Raw genomic sequence first — 24,489 nt, 5'->3', positions numbered from 1 at the left:
CTACGTGCAGAATAATGCTGCTGTCAGCGAGGGGGGTAACCACAGCATCCTGTCTGCTAAATGTGAACGTTGACAGGTGGCAACCGATTGCAGAAGTAGAAGTTGTGTGTTATGAAGATAATTTTTGAACCACCCTTTTGACCGCCTGTTCTACTGAAAATATGTTCTCTGTCTCCTCTGTATGCAAGAGTTTCGCTCAAGTTGCTACATGCCCAACTGTCACTTAGACAGTTTGCGGAGGTACCTATAAATATCCAAGCTAGGCAAAGCTATGTGGGCTTGTTCTCTAACTGACTCTGCACTGAGTGTTGTGACTAGCTCCAGGTTTGCAAATCTTAATAAAGCTTGCTGTTTGAGAATCTACAGTCTCTCTTCCTTTCAATAGAATTTCCACGACACTCGGCTCATAAGAACTTCAGTGACGTATATATTATGTTTAAATACGTTATTTATCCGACATCGACGTGCAGCTATAAACTGCTCAGAAGTCCGCAGACTCGTTGAGGAGGGGGCTCACCTTTCACAGGTAACAGATAATAATAATAATACTGCTAGATAGATTTACATTCTTTAGATATTTATAAATATTAATACTTGCTTACTGGGATCTGAATACATGTTAGAATTCTGTATTAAAATGTGTTTTAAAAGCCATATAAATTGCCTTGGCAGTCTGCAGTCTGCAAAATGCATGTTTTTCATTGAATATAACTGAAAAATATAACTGAAAAATGAATCGGATAATGATACAGTAATTTCAATTACAGTGTTTTTTTTATTTAACAATTAAAAACAAATACGTTTTTATAAATCAACATGTTCAGATAATATTTGCAGTTATAATATATTACTGTTATAAATAAAAGTTTTAAAAACAATTCAACACCTCGTTTGTATCTACGCTTCTGTCTGTTGCCTTGCAGGGACTGTACTTTCCTCCCTAGGTAATATGGCCGCCGGTTTGCAGGCTGCCTCTCGGAGTGATTGTACAGGCGCGTCCTATCTATTCCTATCCTATCTATAATGTTTTCATGTCTCTGTTTCAGACACAGCGTCGTTTCAAAGAGAATAAGAACAACAGTCAGAAGTTAAAAACCTGGCCGAGCCCCGCAGAGTTGTTCTTCACTTATTTAAATGGTGTTGGGCACCCGTTGACGATTCAGAAAGTAAGTTCCATGTTGTTTTTAATTCATGTTTCGTTGTTTGCGGCGCAGTGGTGTTGCAGATCCTGAATGAACAAGCCATGGCGAGCCTCCTCAGCAAGACCGATTCAATTAACATTCAACTCAGACCTGTGACAGAAAATCTAACGGGACAGGAAGCCTCTGCCTGCTGCTATATTATTACTGTTAGCCGCGGGTTTTTCAGCATGGTCAATTTTGTGCTCTCCTAGTGTCTGGGCTAAAGCCCGACTGAACTGAACAGCTACTGTACGAAACTACACGTAATTGTAGATTCATATTGAATATAAACTACATGGAAACGCATTGCGTGCTGAGAGATAAGCATGTCCGTATGTGTTAATGAATTTATAAAACAATGTTCTTGATTACAATAGTACTTTTTAAAAATGTTATCTTGTTTTCACTGCAGGTGCCTTAAACTAAATGATATAGACGCGGTTGTTTCTGTTATTTTGACAAAAAGGTATTTAGAGTGCATCGCGCTACAGGAGGTGGCTGAAAACCGGTGTAGGTGCAGAACGTGGTACATCATCAGAATGTGGTACTGGTACCAAAACTTGACCCGTGTGACATCAAAAAATGGTACGCTGTCAATGTTGTGATTGACTGCTGCACAAATCAGTAGGAACAAGACAAACTGTAGTTCACACACAGAATCCTACATGTTTACAATGTTAGATAACACAAGCTGTTGCTCATCAGTTAGTCACATGCATTTGCTGAGCTGTGAAAAAAAAAATTAAAATTAAGTCCAAACTCAGTACATGGTACCCTGTTCAGATGACCGTTCACTTGTTTTCTGAGGTAAATCATCTGCACATGCCTGGGTAAGCGCAGTACATGGTGCACCATTGTTAGGAGGGATCACAGTACAAAGTATTGCATTATAAAATATCACATTACAGAATATCATAATACAGGTAAGAGCAGTTATGAACGTACAGTGAGATCAAATTCAAGTAAGAGCAGAATAAAGAATACAGTAAAGAGCGAGTTCCACTGAGAGCAGCTAAAACAGTAAATATCTGCTTACATGAGTAAAGTCCAGTAAGAACACGTAGTAAGAATGATACATGGATGAGAATGATTTCAAATAAGAGCAATTACAAACAAAAGTGAGTACGGTTACCTATAAGAGTAAAACCAGATACAAGACATGGGAAGTAGTTAGAGTTAGGAGCAGTAGTTGAATGCAGCGATGTATGGAGTAGTTCAGTGCAAGTACAAACTGATGCAAGTACTGGTACAACTGGGTGCCATCTAGTCCAGTGTAGTGGAGAGTTGTGAGGTTTACAGATGCTGTCTGAACAGGTGTGTCTTGAGGAGGTGCTGGAAAGTGGTCAGGGACTGAGCAGTCCTGATATCCATAGGTAGGTTGTTACACAACTGGGAGGCAAGGTTGGAGATGTAGGGGGCTCTGGAGGCAGAGGGGGGGGGGTACAGCTAATCTGCCGGAGGTGGAGGTGGCGATCAGGGGGTGCAGGGAGAAATGATAGTCTGGAGATAGGAGAGAGCAGAAAGGTCAAGACAGCGATAGGTGAGTACAAGAGTTTTGAATTGGATGCGAGCAGCGATAGGGAGCCAGTGCAGAGAACAGAGCAGCGGTGTAGCGTGGGAGAAACGAGGAAGGGAAAAGACAAGGCGAGCAGCAGAGTTTTGGATGAGCTGGAGCGGACGGGTAGCAGAGTCAGGGAGGCCAGCCAGGAAAGAGTTGCAGTAGTCAAGGCGGGACAGTACCAGGGCATGGAGCTGTGTGGAGTAGCCGTTGAGGAAGGGGCGAATTCTGTATATGTAGCTGAGGAAGAAGCGACAGGAGCGTGCCAGAGCAGAGATGTGCTGAGAGTAGGAGAGGGAGGGGTCGAGGGTGACACTGAGGTTCTTGGTGGATTCAAGAGGAATAGAGATAGAGAGATCAGCGGTGGGGGAGGAAGAGGGGGAGGTCTGATTTGGAGAGGTAGAGATACGGGAGGAAATGTCGGTCAGAGGGGGGAAAGGAGAGGAAGATTTGCACTGGGACCTTTGCTGGAAAGCCGGGATGCCTGATCACCATATATACAGTGCCTTGCAAAAGTATTCAGACCCCTGACCAATTCTCTCATATTACTGAATTACAAATGGTACATTGAAATTTCGTTCTGTTTGATATTTTATTTTAAAACACTGAAACTCAAAATCAATTATTGTAAGGTGACGCTTCTGTGCTTTAAAAATGCCTGTGATCAGAATGTGCCTGAATCTGGAATCACTATGAGACACACCCTGAGGAATGAGCACAGCAGCTGGGATGTGCACATTTCAACTGCAGTTCATTTGCAATGCATACTCACAACCGTATTTTCAAAAAAATGCACAGCATTTACATTTATATGCTTTTCATTGTACTGTAATTTGAATGTTCAGTCTTCCTGTAACTTCAGTAAAAACTCACAGTATGCATTTGGCCTAGACTCCTGATAAAAAAAGAATTACTGATGAGACCCATTTTTTTGCTGGTCCCTTGACATTCATATTAATGAGAGTTGATTGTGTATATATTAGGGATGGGAATTTTGAGTAATTTAGTCCTCAAGCGTTAAGTATTTGGTACTCAAACCTAATGCCTGACAATATTATTCTACATATGCGCCACATAAATGACCACAAGTTAAGGTGAACATATGGCTTCATGGTCACCGGGACAAATTGCTAAGATGAATATTGTTGCTTAATTACTGTGGGAATCAAACAAGTAATACATATCAGCTGTTCACTATTCCTCCCTCTGTACATATCAGCTGTTCACTATTCCTCCCTCTGTACATATCAGCTGTTCACTATTCCTCCCTCTGTACATATAAGCTGTTCACTATTCCTCCCTCTGTTCATATTAGCTGTTCACTATTCCTTCCACTGTACATATTAGCTGTTCACTATTCCTCCCTCTGTACATATCAGCTGTTCACTATTCCTCCCTCTGTACATATCAGCTGTTCACTATTCCTCCCTCTGTACATATCAGCTGTTCACTATTCCTCCCACCGATCAGAGGGAGTGAACAACTGGAATCGATCATTTAAATTAATTAAAATAAAAATATATTTTTGATAAGCATTGTATTCCTTATTATTATTATTATTATTATTATTATTATTATTATTATTATTATTATTATTATTATTATTATTATTATTACTGTGTAGTGTAATTAAGGTGTAATGCTTAATTTCCACATTAATCTCTTAGTTTAAGGGTATCTTTAAAATCCTGTCCTGTCTCAGTGTCCCGATGACCATGGAGTAATCTAGTCGCCCTGCCAGTCCTATTTCTAAATGCTAATGTAACACACAATTAAATAATAGGTTAAGTACTGAGTGACATTTGCTTTCAGGTAAAGTTAATTGTATCTTAGGCAAGTCTTACTAGATAAATGTCAATCTATTCTAATTGAACTAATGAACACAAGCTTTACTACATTAAATCATTACACACAAAGCCTGGCCAGCCTGTTTAAGATGTAACTCGAAAGCCCTTGCAAATAGCAGATCCAATGAACAAACAAATACAACTTGTCTTAAATATTCCTGGATGTTCGATCAAAAATCCCAGAAAAAACCCATTCATCTAGTATAGGGAGGAGTTGCAATGCTAAATCCATTAACAAAGGTCCATATTTTCACCTGCTCCAAAAATATTTTTAACATTTCAGCCTGCCCAGTACAAAATCCAAATAAATAACAATTGCATCAAGTTGGTGCAAAAAAAACGCCATTTAGAAATAAAACAAAAACTATCTTGTAGTATGTGGTTCAGCAGATTAAAAAAAAAAAAAGACTTTAACATTGCAGTCTCGTCCAAAAGACAATGTGCAAGAAAAAGTTGAAAGTTCCCCAGACCACGCCTCCAGCAGGAAGAACTGGAGCGCTGGCCGCCCGCCCATGAAACCTGCCCGCTGTCAATCATTCTGCTGCAGACTCGAGGAGCCCTTCCTCTTTATAACTGAAGTGGTCTACACATTAAGAGTGTGAACCCAGTAAGGTGGTACACGTGAATACAAATATATTGAACTTCCATTCATGAAGAGATGTTATTTAAATGTGAGTACTGGAGTAATACATGAGTGCTCGAGTTATTATAATTATTTAGAGTACTCTTACCCCGGGGTTCCCAGCTCTGGTCCTGGTCACCCCCTGTGCCTGCTGGTTTTCATTCCAGCTTAACCACACCCTTCATTGAACTGATCATTTGCTTAATTAGACCTGTTTAATTGTTGCAGAGTTCAAGTTACTTATAAAATGGTATATGTAACTTGAAATATTTAACTGTTAACAGCTGAAAACAATTAAAAAGGTCTAATTAAGTAAATTAATGCTCTAACCCACCCCTAGTATATATAATATATAAAAAAAGTAACTATAACAAAACTGAAACAAATATACTAGAACAGTGTGCACAAAATAATTCTACCATGACTAATATAGCAGCGTTTCCATGAACTGGTAAACCTGTCAGAAGGGTTCAGAAGCTAGTTGACTGGCAGAGACTGAAGCCGCTCGTCAGTTTGACTGGCAGCAATAGGTCTGTGACGGGCCTCTAGACCCCGCCCTTTAAAGGCACAGCCAATCGAATGAGTGAGTGATTGGGCAGTTCCAGGCTTGTTAACAAAGCAAGTGTGCGATGGAGGGAGGATTTGTTTATTTCCTTTTCCTGCATGATTCTGATTGGCTGCCTCGTGTGTTCGTCGACATGAAAGCACAATGCAAAGTCTAGTCTAGATCTGCCAGTCTGGTCTTATGGAAGCCTTCTCTCTCCTATCTGTTCCGTACAAATGCTTTAATTCACAGAAACACTGTATATAGAATGGTGCTCACCTGGTGTTCTCTCTGCCTCGCTTCTCCCACGCAACTCCACTGCTCCGCTCACTCCACTGTCTCCCGATCACCGCTCGCATCCAGTTCAAGACTCTTGTACTCGCCTACAGATGCCTTGACCAGACTGCACCCAGCTACCTCCAGACCCTCAACTCTCCCTACACCCCCACTCGACCTCTCCGCACCGCCTGCACTAGAAGACTGGCTGTACCTCCTCTACGCTCCCCTGCCTCCAGAGCCCGCTCCTTCTCCACTCTCGCCCCACAGTGGTGGAATGACCTTCCTACAGATGCCAGGACTGCCCAGTCCCTGACCACCTTGCGACGCTTCCTCAAGACTCACCTCTTCAGACATCACCTGTAGAACTCCTCTTTTCCCTCTGGACACTATCACTTCCTTAATGCGCTTTACTTGCTCTTATCTGCCCCCTATTTTACTGCATTTAATCCTGTACTTTAGAGTACTGTAATCTGTCACAAGTGTTATTTAATCTGTAGTATTTTGCATTTAATCGTATCCTGATGTAACTATCACTAACACTGTCATCTGCTCTGATATTGATTCGTATTTTGTATTATACTTGTACTTACTAGAAGTGAAGTCATTGTATTTTATCTTGCTCTTAATTGTATTAATACTTGTACTGTGATTCTTGAAATGTATTTTTGTTTACGACTGTAAGTCGCACTGGATAAGGGTGTCTGCTAAGAAATAAATAATAATAGTAATAATAATAATAATAATAATAATAATAATAATAAAATAAATTGAGAAAACTTTTTCAACAGATAAAATCCTATGATATTATAAACTTATTACAAAAGATTCTGTGTTCCTTCACTAGTAAAGCCACTCCTGCTGTAATGCCAGATTGTGTCTGTCCCTTGAATGCCCTTCATAACACTGTATTTAAATAAATCAATGATTTTCTTTTTTTTGGCAGCTACTAAACAGAATCCCATGTGCTGCCATGGACAGTGTGAAGATGGAATCTGTCCAGATTAAAGAGGAGTTCCCTGAACTTGAACTTGTCCCCATTAGAGTGGAGTTCTCTGGGCTGGCTTCCCTCCCCATTAAACAGGAGCTCTGTGAGATGCAATGTGACAGCAGTCAGCCAGAGGACTGTGAGATTAAAGCTGAACACAATGAATTGGAGATCCCCCAGACAGAAGAACCCCTTCCTGTTAAACAAGAAGAGGTGCTGGAAACTGTCTGTATTAAACAGGAGCCCCCTGAAGTAGAGTTTGACCACATGGAACCAGTGAAGGAAGAATCTGAGGACTTCAAACCAAACATCCCTGAGCTGGAGCCTGTACGCCTGCGGGAGTGTAGTGTGGTGCTGGAGAGAATCTGCGTGAGAGAGCAAGGCGCTGGAGAGGAAGGCTCTCCCAACAGCACGCAAGGAGGTGGAAAGGAAGACGGGCGCTCCCATTCAGAATGCAGTCTAGCAGGTGAGTGACTCCCAGTAGCTGTGACATTGTCATTCTAGATTGCATGATATCCACAGTGTGGTTGAGAGGGAGGGAGCATATTGGTTAGAGTACTTTTAAAACCTATCTAAAAATGACTAATCCTTTTGAACACTTTAAAAGTAAATGGTATTTACTCTGGTCCCTCCGCAGTCAGATACGCGACGGATTACTCGATTTGTATTTGATTTACCCCAAGATTTGGAAAAACTCCTAAAATACCATAAGAGAGATATAATTGTAATCTAATGCTGATATATTTGTAATTTGGGTTTGTCAGGGGCAATAGACCTGAAACATTACAGGAGAACTTCACAGTCAGATTTTGATCCCAGGGCTCGGTTTCACCAGCATCAGTCTTTACTGACTTTGCTTTCACACAGAAAGGCTTTAAGTTTAACTTTGCATTTTTAAACTGGTGTAACCCAGAGTAAACCCCACAGCTAAAATGCACACACTTTAATCCAGGGGTTCCAAACAGCACCACCTTCAGGCCGCGGGTGCAATGACATTCTATGTGTTTTTTTCTATTAATAGCGATAAGCAGCCGTCGGCAGCAGCTGTAATTATAGAAAAATAAAGTGTAGCAAGGGAGTATCGACGGACTGTCAATCAAAGCAGAAATTCACAAATCAGAGCTAACAGATTGCCTTCCTGTAGGCGGGATGTAGAGCGAGAGCTCTGACAATAGGGTGGTGTTGAGGTCATGTGATCGCTCTGCTGGCAGATGTAAAAAGTGTGTTCAGTATTCATAACATTACAATATGTCGAATCCGCTACCAAAGAATACGTTTTATAAAGTATAAAGAACAGAAAAGGCAGCTGCAGGAGTTTGAATGCATTTGTACCGCGGGCTCAGCTTTGAGGAGCTGGAATGGGTTTTTTTCTTTTGTAGAAACGTTTCCATACTAACTTTTATAATAACATTCATTTACAATTGATGCCAATGATGAATACGTTTTTGTCACTAAGTAGCTATTAACATTTAAAATATTGCGTGCTTTGATGTATGTTTCAATATTAACTAAATCAAGTTATGAATCAAACTTATAAGTCTTGTTGCATAGATGTAATTGATTTATTAAAATGTTTGGTTATACTGCTATTTTATACAGACGTCTTAAAATAATGCTAGAATATTTTTTGTTGAAACATAATAATAATAATTATACAAAGGTACCTAATTTAAAAGGTTGATAAAAACGTCTGTTTAATCTTTGCAATTTATTGTATTCACTAAAATTAAAGTGTTTGAATTTTTTACTCTGTGCATATTCTATCTGATTTCCATCTGTCACATTATTTATTCAAATGAATAAAGGACAGTTTAGATTAGCTTTATTTATAATGTTACAGGTTTAAACATAGAATTTTTTTTTTAATTTGACATTTTCCCCAGGAGTGCTAATAGTGGGCCGCAGTGCCTGATGCAGCTGAACAGGTGGGCCTCGGGGGGAAAAAAAATTGGGAACCCCTCCTCCACCCAGCCACATGCCCGAAGCCTACCAGCAGTCCCTCTTACTTTCTTTCCTGTTCATATTTTCCAGGTTCCAGTCCAGCAGCTAAAGCGAGGGCGGGCGGTGGAGAATATCCTGACTGTGGGAAGAGTTTCATTAGCTTAGGAAACCTGAAAACACACCAGCAAATTCACACAGGAGAGAAACTGTATCGCTGCTCTGACTGTGGGAAGAGTTTCAGAAATTCAGGATCACTGAAAAGACACCAACGAATTCATACAGGAGAGAAACCGTATTGCTGCTCTGACTGTGGGAAGAGTTTCAGTCAATCAGCACCCCTGAAAGCACACCAGCGAACTCACACAGGAGAGAAACCATATTGCTGCTCTGACTGTGGGAAGAGTTTCAGTCAGTTAGGACACCTGAAATCACACCGGCAAATTCACACAGGAGAGAAACCGTATTGCTGCTCTGACTGTGGGAAGAGTTTCAGAAATTCAGGAACACTGAAAATACACCAGCGAATTCATACAGGAGAGAAACCGCATTTCTGCTCTGACTGTGGGAAGAGTTTCAGTCAATCAGCACCCCTGAAAGCACACCAGCAAATTCACACAGGAGAGAAACTGCATTGCTGCTCTGACTGTGGGAAGAGTTTCAGAAATTCAGGAACACTGAAAATACACCAGCGAATTCATACAGGAGAGAAACCGTATTGCTGCTCTGACTGTGGGAAGAGTTTCAGTCTGTTTGGACACCTTAAATCACACAAGCAAATTCACACAGGAGAGAAACCGTATTTCTGCTCTGACTGTGGGAAGAGTTTCAGTCAATTAGCACCCCTGAAAGCACACCAGCAAATTCACACAGGAGAGAAACCATATTGCTGCTCTGACTGTGGGAAGAGTTTCAGTCGCTTAGGAAACCTGAAAACACACCATAAAATTCACACAGGAGAGAAACCGTATCGCTGCTCTGACTGTGGGAAGTGTTTCAGGCATGCAGACTCCCTGAATAAACACCAGCGAATTCATACAGGAGAAAAACCGTATTGCTGCCCTGACTGTGGGAAGAGTTTCAGAAATTCAGGAACACTGAAAATACACCAGCAAATTCATACAGGAGAGAAACCGTATTATTGCTCTGTCTGTGGGAAGAGTTTCAGTCTGTTTAGACACCTGAAATTACACCATCAAATTCACACAGGAGAGAAACCGTATTGCTGCTCTGACTGTGGGAAGAGTTTCAGAGAAAGAAGAACCCTGACAAAACATGAGCGAATTCACTCAGGAGAGAAACCGTATCGCTGCTCTGACTGCGGGAAGAGCTTCAGAGAAAGAGGAACCCTGACAAAACATGAGCGAATTCACACAGGAGAGAAACCGTATTGCTGCTCTGTCTGTGGGAAGACCTTCAAAAATTCAGGAACACTGAAAACACACCAGCGAATTCATACAGGAGAGAAACCGTATTTCTGCTCTGACTGTGGGAAGAGTTTCAGGCATGCAGACTCCCTGAATAAACACCAGCGAATTCATACAAGAGAGAAACCGTATCGCTGCTCTGACTGTGGGAAGAGTTTCAGTCAGTTAAGTAACCTCAAAAAACACACCAGCAAACTCACACAGGAGAGAAATTGTATCAGTGCTCTGACTGTGGGAAGAGTTTCAACAAGTTAGGACATCTTCAAACACACCAGTGAATTCACACCAGAGACAAACCCTAAGGACCATGTTCATTCAGAAAGAAACATTACCTTACATCAGCGCTCCAGATAAGGTTTTGGGTCTGGGAGTAACTTACCCTTTTAACACTGAGAGTAAAATGTATTTTCAGTGGGTAAAATGCAACATTACCTTGAAGTCCTGAGTAATCTCGATAAATACTGTACAATCTTTGATGGTAATGGGCAGGCATTAAAAAAAAGCCTTCCATTTTAACTGCAATGTTTCTTTGAACTACGGCACAACCACAGCTCTACAAGGTTCTTTATCGGTTCAGCACATCTTTTTTCCAGGTATCACACTGACTCTGCAAATCAATTACGTTATATTTTAACATTAACCTCTTTTGCGATACAGACATACCTGGCACGTCATGATTAAAAACATGGTTAAAAATGTTTTAAAAAAAAATAAAAATCTGGATTACTGTTTTTTCCCTCGGGGTTTTTCATTGAGGAGTTATTACACAACATATTAATGTCATTATATTACACAGATAAAATATATTTGATGTGATGCAGTTGTTAAATGTAATTTACAGCCTGTTTGAATGCAAGCAGTGACCATCTTTGGCTTGTACAGGAAACATCCAGAATGAATTTAAAACAATCTGTGTGTAACTTTTGATTTCTTTTCAATGAGGATTGATAATAAAAAAAGTTTACCTTTTGATTAGTAGCTGTTTTATCGAGCTGTGCTTCATGAAATCAGCTTTGAAGTTACATACGACTATTTGTCTATGTCTTGTTTTGTTCATGTGACAGAGAGGAAGATACTTCCTGCTCCTGACTGTCATCGTGTGACACCATTGTAATGCACCGAGCGTGTGGGAGCTACTGTATCATCGTGTGACACCATTGTAATGTACAGAGCGTGTGGGAGCTACTGTATCATCGTGTGACACCATTGTAATGCACCGAGCGTGTGGGAGCTACTGTATCATCGTGTGACACCATTGTAATGTACAGAGCGTGTGGGAGCTACTGTATCATCGTGTGACACCATTGTAATGCACCGAGTGTGTGGAGCTACTGTATCATCGTGTGACACCATTGTAATGCACCGAGCTTGTGGGAGCTACTGTATCATCGTGTGACACCATTGTAATGCACCGAGCGTGTGGGAGCTACTGTATCATCGTGTGACACCATTGTAATGTACAGAGTGTGTGGGAGCTACTGTATCATCGTGTGACACCATTGTAATGCACCGAGTGTGTGGGAGCTACTGTATCATCGTGTGACACCATTGTAATGTACAGAGTGTGTGGGAGCTACTGTATCATCGTGTGACACCATTGTAATGTACAGAGTGTGTGGGAGCTACTGTATCATCGTGTGACACCATTGTAATGCACCGAGCATGTGGGAGCTACTGTATCATCGTGTGACACCATTGTAATGTACAGAGCGTGTGGGAGCTACTGTATCATCGTGTGACACCATTGTAATGTACAGAGCGTGTGGGAGCTACTGTATCATCGTGTGACACCATTGTAATGTACAGAGCGTGTGGGAGCTACTGTATCATCGTGTGACACCATTGTAATGTACAGTGTGTGTGGGAGCTACTGGATCATCATGTGACACCATTGTAATGTACAGAGTGTGTGGGAGCTACTGTATCATCGTGTGACACCATTGTAATGTACAGAGTGTGTGGGAGCTACTGTATCATCGTGTGACACCATTGTAATGTACAGAGTGTGTGGGAGCTACTGTATCATCGTGTGACACCATTGTAATGTACAGAGCGTGTGGGAGCTACTGTATCATCGTGTGACACCATTGTAATGCACCGAGCGTGTGGGAGCTACTGTATCATTGTGTGACACCATTGTAATGTACAGAGCGTGTGGGAGCTACTGTATCATCGTGTGACACCATTGTAATGTACAGAGCGTGTGGGAGCTACTGTATCTTCGTATGACACCATTGTAATGCACCGAGCGTGTGGGAGCTACTGTATCATCGTGTGACACCATTGTAATGCACCGAGCGTGTGGGAGCTACTGTAGTTCCAACTTTAAAAAAAGTGTCGTAAACTCAGACATCATAGGGTAAAAATAAACATTAGAAACCGTGTGTTTTTTGTATATAGCTACTGTGAGTGAAACCTTGTATCTCAAACTTGTTGTGTCTGGGTGAGTTGGTTGGAGAGGAACTGTTAGGCTAGTGAGTTTGAGCATACAATTGATATATTTTACAGATTTTTCAAATACTGTATCTTATTTTTGTAATCCCTGTAGTTATATTTCTTACTTTAATAAATTTATATTAGATCTAATTTCTTTTTTCTACTGTCCCCCAAAAAACTGTTACTCATTTTTTGTATATTTCATCTGATTTTTTTTCTCTTCATTTGATTTCTTTCTTTTCTTTCTATTCTTTTTTTTTTAAATAATTAAAAAATTCTAGAACAAGAAAAGACCATTCGGCCCACCTATGCTCCGTTAACACTCAGGAGAGGAAAAACAAAAAACTCCTGTATGAAAAATAATTCTCAGCAGTTACTTTGGTAAACCCCTTGACAATTTTAAATCCCTCTTAAGTCACCTCTCCTTCTTCCTGGGCTCTACAGATTCAGCTCTTTCAGTCTATCTTCATATGACATGCCCTTCAGTCCTGGAATTAATCGTGTTGCTCTCTGTACTCTCTCCAATGCCTCAATGTCTTTCTTATGATAAGGGGACCAGAACTGGACACACTATTCTAGGTGTGGTCGTACCAGTGCATTGTATAATTAATATAACTTCTCTTGATTTGAATTCAACTGTCTTGAATATATAACCTAACATTCTATTTGCCTTTTTTATAGCTTCTCCACAGTGTCTAGTTGGCTTTAGAGATTCATGCACTACGACCCCTAAGTACTTTTCATGCATAGCCTCCTCTATTTCATTATTATTCATGCTGTTTTTGCGCCCTATGTGCAAGACTTTGTAGTTATTCACATTAAATTTTATCTGCCCAAGCTTGAATCTTGTCTAAAGCTGTGTGGCAAAGTGGTTTGCAGTGTGCAGGTGTAGAGATGATGCAGTGCTTAAACAAGGGCAGACAACAAAGTACTGGTGAAATGATGGTTTATTTATAATCCAAAGTCTGATGACAACAGTAAAGAATAATGAGAACTGGCAGTACATAATGATGTGTCTTGCCCAGTTAAATCCAGGGGTTCAGTCCCGAAACAGTAACCACGGTATTTAAACACACACAGTGAACACAAACACGGTCACAAGGGTAAAGTGAGTGCTGTAGTGCTCGTGGTGCAGCTGCAATTTATCATAAACAAGTGCAGTGTTGTTCGTGTTTAGTGCTGGCCTGTGGCGACAGCTCCGGATCGTGATAGCCGTCTAATAAATCACAAACAAACAGTATTTAGACACGACAAAAACAAACAAACACTCACAATTTCCACAGGTTTTTCTTTTGGTTGTTTAGTTTAACCATTCACAAAAGAACAGATCACATCACTATGTCCCCTTATATACCGTCAACCATGACCCCTTGGTTAATGAGCGCATCTGCTCCTCCAATCCGCAGATGCCACATCTTTTCCCTTCCAGGTCAATGATTTAGTTTACCATAGCTCTGCCCCCTTTCTAGAGGGCCGACTTCCGCCAAACCCTGGGAGTGAATTGTCAGGCCATCCAGTCCAGGGCACTCTGTTCCCTTTACATAGCGCCCTCGCAGGTCGGGAGGGAGATCTATCACCAAGAACCATTCTGTCTGTCACAGGCCAGTTTCAGTTTGCTCTAGAGGTGTGCTGAACTCAATTGAAGCACTACATTTTGACTAAGTCCCAATTAAGTACATGAATGGAGCACCGCCTGAAACAATGACGTTCACCTCGACACTCTTCTGACACTATCATGCCTTCCTGTGCTGCTCCGAGCGGCTCTGGTGCACCTTGGTTTCATAAGAAGCTCCAGCGGCGAACTGAACTAACCTGCACTTAATGCTAATGTACACAAATGATATACAAATGAGATGCTAAACAATATCGTGGAGGAGCAGCGATGCAGATCGCCAGTAGAAGTAGAGGAAGACAGCTCATTGCAAACTGGTTATGAATGAACATATATTGTAACAGTTTTTTAGATTGAATGTTCTTAATTTACATTAATGTAAAAATGGGGTTCTGTGTGTCCTTTGCTACGATTTACCGTTTTCAGAGTTTGGGTGCTTAATGTGTTTTTATGCAGCCATCCGCCTCTATGGAATCAAATCATTTATGAGAGAGGGTCTAATTTATTATTATTTTTTTACAATAAAGGAGACATAAATGATGGTTAAATGTGATTAAAACTTGTTTCGCTGTATTTGTTTGAGATGAGTGAACTGCACTGTGTAGGCCTACTGTAACCACATGTCATCATTTATTTACGATGTGATTTTATTTAAAGTTATTTCAAAAGGTGTTTTTTAATAACAATGAAAATATACAAAACCCGGAGCGCTCTGTGTATCCCCCAGCGCTCTTCGTTGCTGTCACAGTCACAGGTAGGTCAAGGCTGCACAACGTGGTTCTATTCTGCTATAATGCACCCTGGATCGGCCGAAAACAAGAGTGACAACCAGCTTGCATTCACTTTAAACCACGAAGAACCTGTAGTTGGACAAATGTAAAGAGAGAGATAGTTTTGTCCAGAAGTGCATTCAATACCAATATAAATAAATAAATAAATTAGCCACAGAGAGGCCGGTAACACCAGACACCATCTATTTTTTCCGATTTCTTTTTTTTTTCATGTTTCAGTTATAATTGTTACTTTTCAAGCAATCTAGATAGAGGATTTACTTAAAGTGATGATGGTTTGTGAGCCGTTTTCTGCTTTTTATTTACACACTGTTATATTTACATTCGGAATTTACCAAGGAGAATATTCATTTAACTGATTTATGCTTACCCAATATAAGAAGTGCAACACTGCTGTTTAAGCCAGCATGTTTGACCAGCAGTATTTTTTATGAGTTACAATACAGCTTGAAATGTTGTGGAATATGTAAATACTTATGGATACTGTATTTATTTATTTCCTATGTGTGAAGACACAGCATTCCTTTTGGGGATTGGCCTATTCCTCTTCCTATAGCAGCGTGTTTTGTGACTTGAAACGCTGGAGTTGGGGAATAGATTCAAAGGGAGTAAGCATTGAAAATTCTAAAAGGTATTGACAATGTCGACCCAGGGGACTTTTTCGACCTGAAAAAAGGAAACAAGGACCAGGGGTCACAAATGAAGATTAGATAAAGGGGCATTCAGAACAGAAATTAGAAGGCACTTTTTTACACAGAGAATTGTGAGGGTCTGGAACCAATTCCCCAGTAATGTTATTGAAGCTGACACCCTGGGATCCTTCAAGAAGCTGCTTGATGAGATTCTGGGATCAATAAGCTACTAACAACCAAGCGAGCAAGATGGGCTGAATGGCCTCCTCTTGTTTGTAAACTTTCTTATGTTCTTATGTTCTTATGAGCTGGGACAGATTACAATTAATTTTATATTTCTATATTGCAATGATAACACTATGTAACACAATTTTTGTTCCTGGGTAGTAAGTGTTATTTCCTAATTGCTTATGCCTCAAAAGTATAGAAAATGGCTATTATTCCCCACAAACTTTGCTTTTGTGACCAGGACAGTGATATTTTGAAATTTACCTATTTCCAATGAGAAAATGGGCGAATTTGTGTCTTTTCGTTCACATAAAGTCAGAAAAAAACAACATATGAATCCAAATTAACATGTATTTATACTAAAGTAATACAAAAATGACTACAAAAGATTTAGAAGTGAGTAGTTTTTCGAGATTTACGATTATACTGTAAATCACTTTCACGAATCAGCCCCCAAATGTAGTCTCCCATCATGTTCTTGTTATACTGTCCTTGGTAGCGGCGTTCAAAGTCCAGTATATCCTGGTGGAAGAGCTCGCCTTGCTCCTCCGAGTACGCTCCCATGTTCTCCTTGAATTTATCAAGATGAGCATCAAGGATATGGACTTTGAGGGACATCCTACAGCCCATTGTGCCGTAGTTCTTCACCAGAGTCTCAACCAGCTCCACATAGTTTTCGGCCTTGTGATTGCCCAGGAAGCCCTGAACCACTGCGACAAAACTGTTCCAAGCCACTTTCTCTTTACTAGTGAGCTTCTTGGGGAATTCATTGCACTCCAGGATCTTCTTTATCTGTGGTCCGACGAAGACACCGGCTTTGACCTGTGCCTCAGACAGCTTAGGGAAGAAGTCTTGAAGGTACTTGAAGGCTGCCGACTCCTTATCTAGAGCTCTGACAAATTGTTTCATAAGGCCCAATTTGATGTGCAGTGGTGGCATCAGCACCTTCCGGGGGGTCCACCAGTGGCTCCCACTTGACGTTGTTCCTCCCCACAGAGAACTCGGTCCGCTGTGGCCAGTCCCGCCTGTGGTAGTGCGCCTTGGTGTCCCTGCTGTCCCAAAGGCAAAGATAGCAGGGAAACTTGGTAAAACTGCCTTGGAGACCCATCAGGAATGCCACCATTTTGAAGTCTCCTATGACCTTGATGCCATCTCAGAACAATGCAGATATGTATCCACTTAGGCAGCTGGAACTAAACTGAACTGGTGGGCTTAAGGCCCCTGTATTTATACTACTATTTATATTACTGGAAAGTTCTAGAAAGTTCTAGAAGTTACTCCAAGTTTACTCAGCACTGAATCTATCTGGAATGTTCTGGAAAATAGGTAAATTTCAAAATATCACTGTCCTGGTCACAAAAGCAAAGTTTGTGGGGAATAATAGCCATTTTCTATACTTTTGAGGCATAAGCAATTAGGAAATAACACTTACTACCCAGGAACCAAAAAAAAATAATAAAATTGTTACACAGTGTAATTCTAAGGCTCTCCCAAGTGACCATCACCAATTTGACATGCTCTTCAAATTACAGCCACTTCTTGATCTGCTACAGAATAAATCTGAAGAAACATATACACCTGGCAAAATATATCTGCGGTATAACCCCTCCTACTCAAGGGGAGGCTCAGTTTTAAACAGTATATTCCCATGAAACTTGCCCGTTATGGGATTAAACTGTACAGACTGTGTGAGGGCTGCACTGGGTCCACTCATGGGTTCAGAGTATACGCAGGGAGGGACTCTCAGATTGAGCCCTCTAGCTGCCCCCCCCCCCCCCCATGGTTCCAGACCCCTGAGAGAATTGTGTGGGATCTGGTTTTTCCCCTGCTAAACCTGGGCTACCATTTTGTACATAGATCATTTCTACACAGGAATCCCTCTGTTTAGGGCCTTGCACACATCCCAAACAATGGCTTGTGGCACAATAAGACTGAAAACAGGAAGGGATTTCCTCGTTAATTGGTAGCCAAGAAACAGGTGAGGTGAAACAAGCGCTGTGAGGAACTGCTGGCAATGAAATATACAGATAAAAAAGATGTGTACCTCCTCACCACCATCCACAATGAGGCAACAATAGCAGTTCCTGTGCGAGGTACGGGCACGAACACAAACAAGCCGAAGTGTGTGTCTTGGATTACAATATAAACATGGGAGGCGTGGATAAGTCAGACCAGATGCTGGAGCCGTACAATGCTGCTAGAAGACCATGGCATGGTACAAAAACTCGGCATGTACATGGTCCAGATTTCTTTGTACAACAGCCATGTAGTGTACAGTACGTCTCCAGAGAATTGGTTCACTTTTCTGGACTTTCACACCTCTGTGATCTCAAGTACTGGAAATACTAAATGAACCCGTGTCATTTGTTTTTATGTCATGCAGAAACATTACCTTGGGCTCCAGAAGGATTATGCCACTGAAATTAGGGTGGGTACTATGAACCATGGACTGCATTTTTTGGTATTTTTGAATTTGGGACACTCAGGGCAATTCAAAATTACTGTCCTTTTAACAGTGGAACAAAAGCTGTCAGAGTCACAGGTCCAAACATAACGAAAAACAAGTGACTTTTACTATGTACAGTGGTGTTTCTTCAACTTGCAGAAGGATTATGGGTAACACACCAGTGACATGCAAGGCCATGTTACCCATTTCTAAAATCCTGAAGTGGGTGTGTCTGCGTTGAAGTGTTCATGTATATCCATGGCAACAGCACCGGTGGACCATGAGGATGGGTGTCTCTTGTGTCATCTGGAAAGCTGGAATGAAAACCAGCAGACACAGTGAGTCCCCAGGATCCACTGCTCTAGGGTATTGAGATATTAATGTTAAATATTATATCTTCATAAATATGCATCACAACTCCAAGGTCAGGGGTTGAGAAAAAATAATCCTTTGTGCTAGGGTTAGGTTTCCAGCTAAAGAGTGCAGAGATTGACAGAATCTATATGTGGGAATGTAATACATGTAGAATTGAGTATCCCAGCTCAGCTAAAGAGTGCAGAGATAGACAGAATCTATATGTGGGAATGTAATACATGTAGAATTGCAGAATGATGAAGAGTTATAAAGTATAACAGGGTGTGGCTGTAAGTCGCTGGACAAGAGAAACGGGTCAGTGTAATATCTGATGGAACAATCTGACAATATGAGACGTGTAAATATTTGAAGCGATCTGGTTAATTGTGTAACAGGTGCTGGAATGAATACAGGATGGATAATAACACATGTAACGGTGTTCATCTTAAGGGTCGTGGATTCTGACTGAAGGATATATAAATAAACAACAGATTGCTAAAGAATGAATTACGATTTCATAATATCCTATTAGAATTTACTGAGATTATATTTCTTTCCTGACTCTTATACTGTATATTGAAACAATTCTACTTGCATATGTTATTCATGCTATTTTGCTTATTGATACAAGAACATTATCATTATTATTATTATTATTATTATTATTATTATTATTATTATAGAATGACAAATATAGATGATTGATAGAATGGTTGCTTTTACTTATCATTGATATTTTCCATTGAAGCTGAAATAGTACCTGAATATTATCCATTGCTTAACTTCACGTTGTGATTATTGTGATACACGTGTTCTTTCTTCCTTTTGTATCGTATCACTGAACTCACTTTGATAAAATGGATCATCTATAGAACTGTGTCGTGGTGTTATTGATCCACTGGATTTCATTTTCTGGATCATGAGCTCGTTTAGAAATAATTGATGGAATCAGCATGGGGGGTGTGACAGGATGAATGGTGCAGTGCAATGAATGTATAATGTCCAGACTGTTGTCTCCCAAAAAATAATCCTTTTTAATACAAAACAGAAATATTACAAAAATAATCCACACGGGAAAAATAGTAAATAGCCCCGCTACCAACGATATTATTGGGGCAAACACGGCAGGGTCCAGGCTCAAACAATAGAAAACAAACAGACACTCCGATAATCACAGTCCTCCGTGCACGAAAATGTGCTCTTCTCCTCCGGTGCTTGTGGTGCATGCGCTGTGCGATGAGGGGCGTGCTCTGGGGTAAGTGCTGTGTGATGAGGGGCGTGCTCTGGGGTAAGTGCTGTACGATGAGGGGCGTGCTCTGGGGTAAGTGCTGCTCACTGGCTACAGCCTCCCTTCCTCCGGCTCCTCTGTTAACAGACAAAACAGACACGTAACACACAAAACAAACATCGGCTCCGGACGGTCGTTTCCATTAACTCAGCGCAAGGGGAGGTTTTGACGTAGCTGCTTCCCCTTTGTACCCAGCAAACTCCTCCCTGCAGTCAACGCGTCGCCATGGTTTCTCCAATAGAGGGCTGCCCCGCAGCTGACCGCAATGGAATCATCCTGAGTACTTGCAGCTACGCACCCCTCCTAATATGGTCACCTTCCGGTTTCCACCTACCACCGAGGTGGCAGATCTAGGAGACAGCTTACCTTCCCCCTTACACAGCGCCCTTTCTAATCGGGAGGGAGATTTACAGCATCAATCCTTTCTCTCTATCACGGGTGTGTAGATTTACAGAGCACAGGATAATATACAATGCAGTGTGGTAATGGAATCAGCATGGGGGGTCTGTAGATTACAGAGCACAGGATAATAGACAATGCAGTGTGGTAATGGAATCAGCATGGGGGGTCTGTAGATTACAGAGCACAGGATAATATACAATGCAGTGTGGTAATGGAATCAGCATGGGGGGGTCTGTAGATTACAGAGCACAGGATAATATACAATGCAGTGTGGTAATGGAATCAGCATGGGGGGTCTGTAGATTACAGAGCACAGGATAATATACAATGCAGTGTGGTAATGGAATCAGCATGGGGGTCTGTAGATTACAGAGCACAGGATAATATACAATGCAGTGTCGTAATGGGAATAAAGATGGTGGGGGGTCTATAGATTTTGCAAGGGATTTATTTACCATTCGTACACATAAATACATACCGATGCAACACATGCTTTCACACACAAACATTCTGCAACATCCACATTATGAGGAGTCAATGCCACGCTTACTACTAGATCTGCATTCGGTATTGCTTACTGTAAATGACTTCTTATAATACAAATTAATTTAACACAGATGCAAATTATTTTCGAACCTTCCCAGGGAAGAAATACATGCGCTCCTTGATGACAAGTGGAGGTGCTGAAAGCGATGGATAATGCAGCTCCGTACAAGAAAATGAAAGATGCTGCTGCAGATTTCAACATTCCCACAAGCACTTTGAAAACCGTTCTGAAATAACGGGATACAATAATACAGGCCTGTGAACAGCAAACTGGATGCAAGTCGTCAGCGTTTCTGATTTGCTCAATACCTGATGCTGAGGACGCCTTGCTTCTGTGCTTTAAAAATGCCTGTGATCAGAATGTGCCTGAATCTGGGAGCACTATGAGACACAGCACTGAGGAATATATTTCTATTTTATATTGTGACAGAGGGAGTGAATGAGCAGATCTGGTTTCAAGATTCCCCTCTCTCCCTGTACTTCTTGCAGGGGGGTGAACAGAATTCTGTTCAGTGTGCACTGTGGAATGTGAACACAGGAAACTCATTTATGGCTGGTTTCTAAAGGGTGCAGTCTTTCTTGATTGGATATTGTGAACTGTTTTAAAACTGTCATTCTCTTATTGGATATCAATAAGTGTTTGTGCCCCTATATACATACCATTGCTGAATGTGTATGAGTCAGAGGAACATTTACATACTGACTGTTTTTGCTTCTTTCCAGAACTCTTTATTAAACTACAGGTAGTGGACAAAAAAATGGAAACACCCGGGTAAATGAGGGACACCAAGTATATTGAAAGCAAGGGCTTCTACACAGGTGTGGCTCGTGTGTTAATTAAGCAAATACCATCCCAGCATGCTTAGGGGCTTGTAACCAGGAGGTCCCCGGTTCAAATCCCACCTCAGCCACTGACTCACTGTGTGACCCTGAGCAAGTCACTTAACCTCCTTGTGCTCCGTCTTTCGGGTGAGACGTAATTGTAAGTGACTCTGCAGCTGATGCATAGTTAACACACGCTAGTCTGTAAGTCGCCTTGGATAAAGGCGTCTGCTTAATAAACACATAATAATAATAATAACAATAATAATAATAATAATAATAATAATAATAATAATAATATAATCATGTATAAAAATGCTGGACAGTCTTGGTTGCCTATAATTATGGCTAGCATGGCTGCAAGAGGAGACCTCAGTGACTTTGAAAGAGGTGTGATTGTTGGGGCGCGTTTGGCAGGAGCTTCAGTGACCAAGACAGCTCAACTTGCTGATGTTTCATGAGCAACGGTGTCTAAGATGATGTCGGCATGGAACTCTGAGGGAAAGACATCATCAGCAAAGGGCAACAGTGGGCGGAAGCGCATACTCCAGGATCGTGATATCCGTGCATTAATTCAAAGTGCAAGGAAAAACAGACGAACAACTGCAGATCAATTGACTGCATATTTCAACCTGGGAAGCGAGCAGCCAGTTTCAACAAAAACGGTCCAGCGAGCACTCCACAGAGCGGGATACCATAGTGGCCCAACACCCTATTAAGTGACTTTACATTGGGGTTTCCATTTCTTTGTCTATTACCTGTATGTTACTGATTATCAACTCTCTGAGAGTCTTATTTCAGTTTTGGCCCCTACACTTTCAATACCTCCCTGCATTGCTTGCTGTTCCCTGTTTAATAAAGTATTGGTATTAAACTCTTGTAGTGGAGCAGTGTGGAGTAGTGGTTAGGGCTCTGGACTCTTGACCGGAGGGTTGTGGTTTCAATCCCCAGTGGGGGACACTGCTGTTGTACCCTTGAGCAAGGTACTTTAACTAAATTGCTCTAGTAAAAACCCAACTGTATAAATGAGTAATTGTATGTAAAAATAATGTGATATGTGAAATAATGTATAATGTGATATCTTGTAATAATTGTAAGTCGCCTTGGATAAGGGTGTCTGCTAAGAAATAAATAATAATTGTACTGAGTGCATCATTCTGCGTTAACCCATTCCAGAGACTCACCCCCAAGTGTTTAGTTTAGGCTCAAACTTCTTCCATAAATTGTAATTGTGATATAAACAGAATACCACTAAGGGGAAACCTTTACTGTCTCAGTCTTTTTTCTGTGTTGACCAATCATGTATATAATACATGAAGGGTTGTGTCCACTGTCTCCCAATGCAGGAGTTAGGATATGTTGCAGTGGAGCTGCAATGACTCATGCTGGAGGCTCATTGCACCATTATTAACATATGGATGCAGTGTCCAGTGTGATAAGAGATTAGAGAAGACTGTTGCTAGACTGTTGTAGTGTTTTATTATGATGATGATGATGATGTTAGTGCTCTGTGCAGTAAAGGGTTACCTGGAGGTGTTTTATGCAACCGGTCCCTGGTTTTCAGGAATTGTGACTGATGACATTTAGAATGAATTAAAAACACACAAAACAAATGCACTGACTCGCTTCTTTAATATCACATTAAAAACCACTGGCTTCAGTACTCCCCCCTGGGTTAGCCCTGGGCAGGCTTGAGGCACAGAAACTGAACTGCTCCCTCCTTCCATCCCTCACCCCCTAAGAGAAAGGGTGCTCCCTCCAGTCCAGGGCAGGCTTGAGGCACAGAGACTGAACTGCTCCCTCCCTCCATCCCTCACCTGTGCTGGGATAATTACATTGTTGCTACTGCTATGATTGTCTAGGGTTTGCATGCTAAGGTTTAAATGTTAATATGCGTTGTAAGATTTAGGTATCATAGTAATGTACATCACGCACTGGTAGTTGTTATTGTGCATGTTTCCTCTTTCTTTTAGCAGGTGCAGGAGGCCCATATAAGGGATGGAAAGATACTGACTACTAGCTAGAAAGAGGAAGTTCTCTCTATTTAGTAACCGCAAGCTGCATCCGTGACACTTCTCAGAAATGTCACCGACCTGGTTAGAATAGGTACAGCTGACAGGATGCTTGTAAATTAGATAAGTTGTTATTATTGTATATGATTGGTCTCATCTTAATCTTCCAAGCTGTTGCTATCCAACGTATACTGAGCTAAGCTTCTGTGATTGGCTCGCAATAACTGTAGGCTATAAGGTATATATTATGCTTACTGACTCTGCGGACTCAGAACTCAGAGAAAGGGTGCTCCCTCCAGGCCAGGGTAGGCTTGAGGCACAGAGACTGAACTGCTCCCTCCCTCCATCCCTCACCCCCCTAAGAGAAAGTGTGCTCCCTCCAGGCCAGGGCAGGCTTGAGGCACAGAGACTGAACTGCTCCCTCCCACTAAGAAACAGAAAGAGTGCTCCCTCCTAACAAGGATACAGATTTACAGTATATGCTCACACAGCTGCTTCACTAAGGAATACAAACTTGTTATGTGACTGACTCATGTGGT

General features: G+C 41.3%; 1 protein-coding gene and 1 pseudogene across 1 annotated transcript; both read left to right on the top strand.

Annotated features, from left to right (window-relative positions):
• LOC131709132 (zinc finger protein 665-like) overlaps positions 1 to 24,489 on the top strand; it is a 119,554-nt pseudogene that overhangs the window by 55,076 nt on the left and 39,989 nt on the right.
• LOC131709113 (zinc finger protein 883-like) lies at positions 149 to 11,951 on the top strand. Its single transcript, XM_059011048.1, has 4 exons — positions 149 to 526; positions 1,047 to 1,166; positions 6,975 to 7,482; positions 9,048 to 11,951. The coding sequence occupies exons 3-4, from the start codon at positions 7,002 to 7,004 to the stop codon at positions 10,634 to 10,636; spliced, it is 2,070 nt and encodes a 689-aa protein (XP_058867031.1). The 5' UTR covers positions 149 to 526; positions 1,047 to 1,166; positions 6,975 to 7,001; the 3' UTR covers positions 10,637 to 11,951.

The sequence above is a fragment of the Acipenser ruthenus genome, chromosome 41 (assembly GCF_902713425.1).
Source record: "Acipenser ruthenus chromosome 41, fAciRut3.2 maternal haplotype, whole genome shotgun sequence".
NCBI lineage: Eukaryota > Metazoa > Chordata > Actinopteri > Acipenseriformes > Acipenseridae > Acipenser > Acipenser ruthenus.
This window is presented reverse-complemented; position numbering and strand designations above follow the sequence as displayed.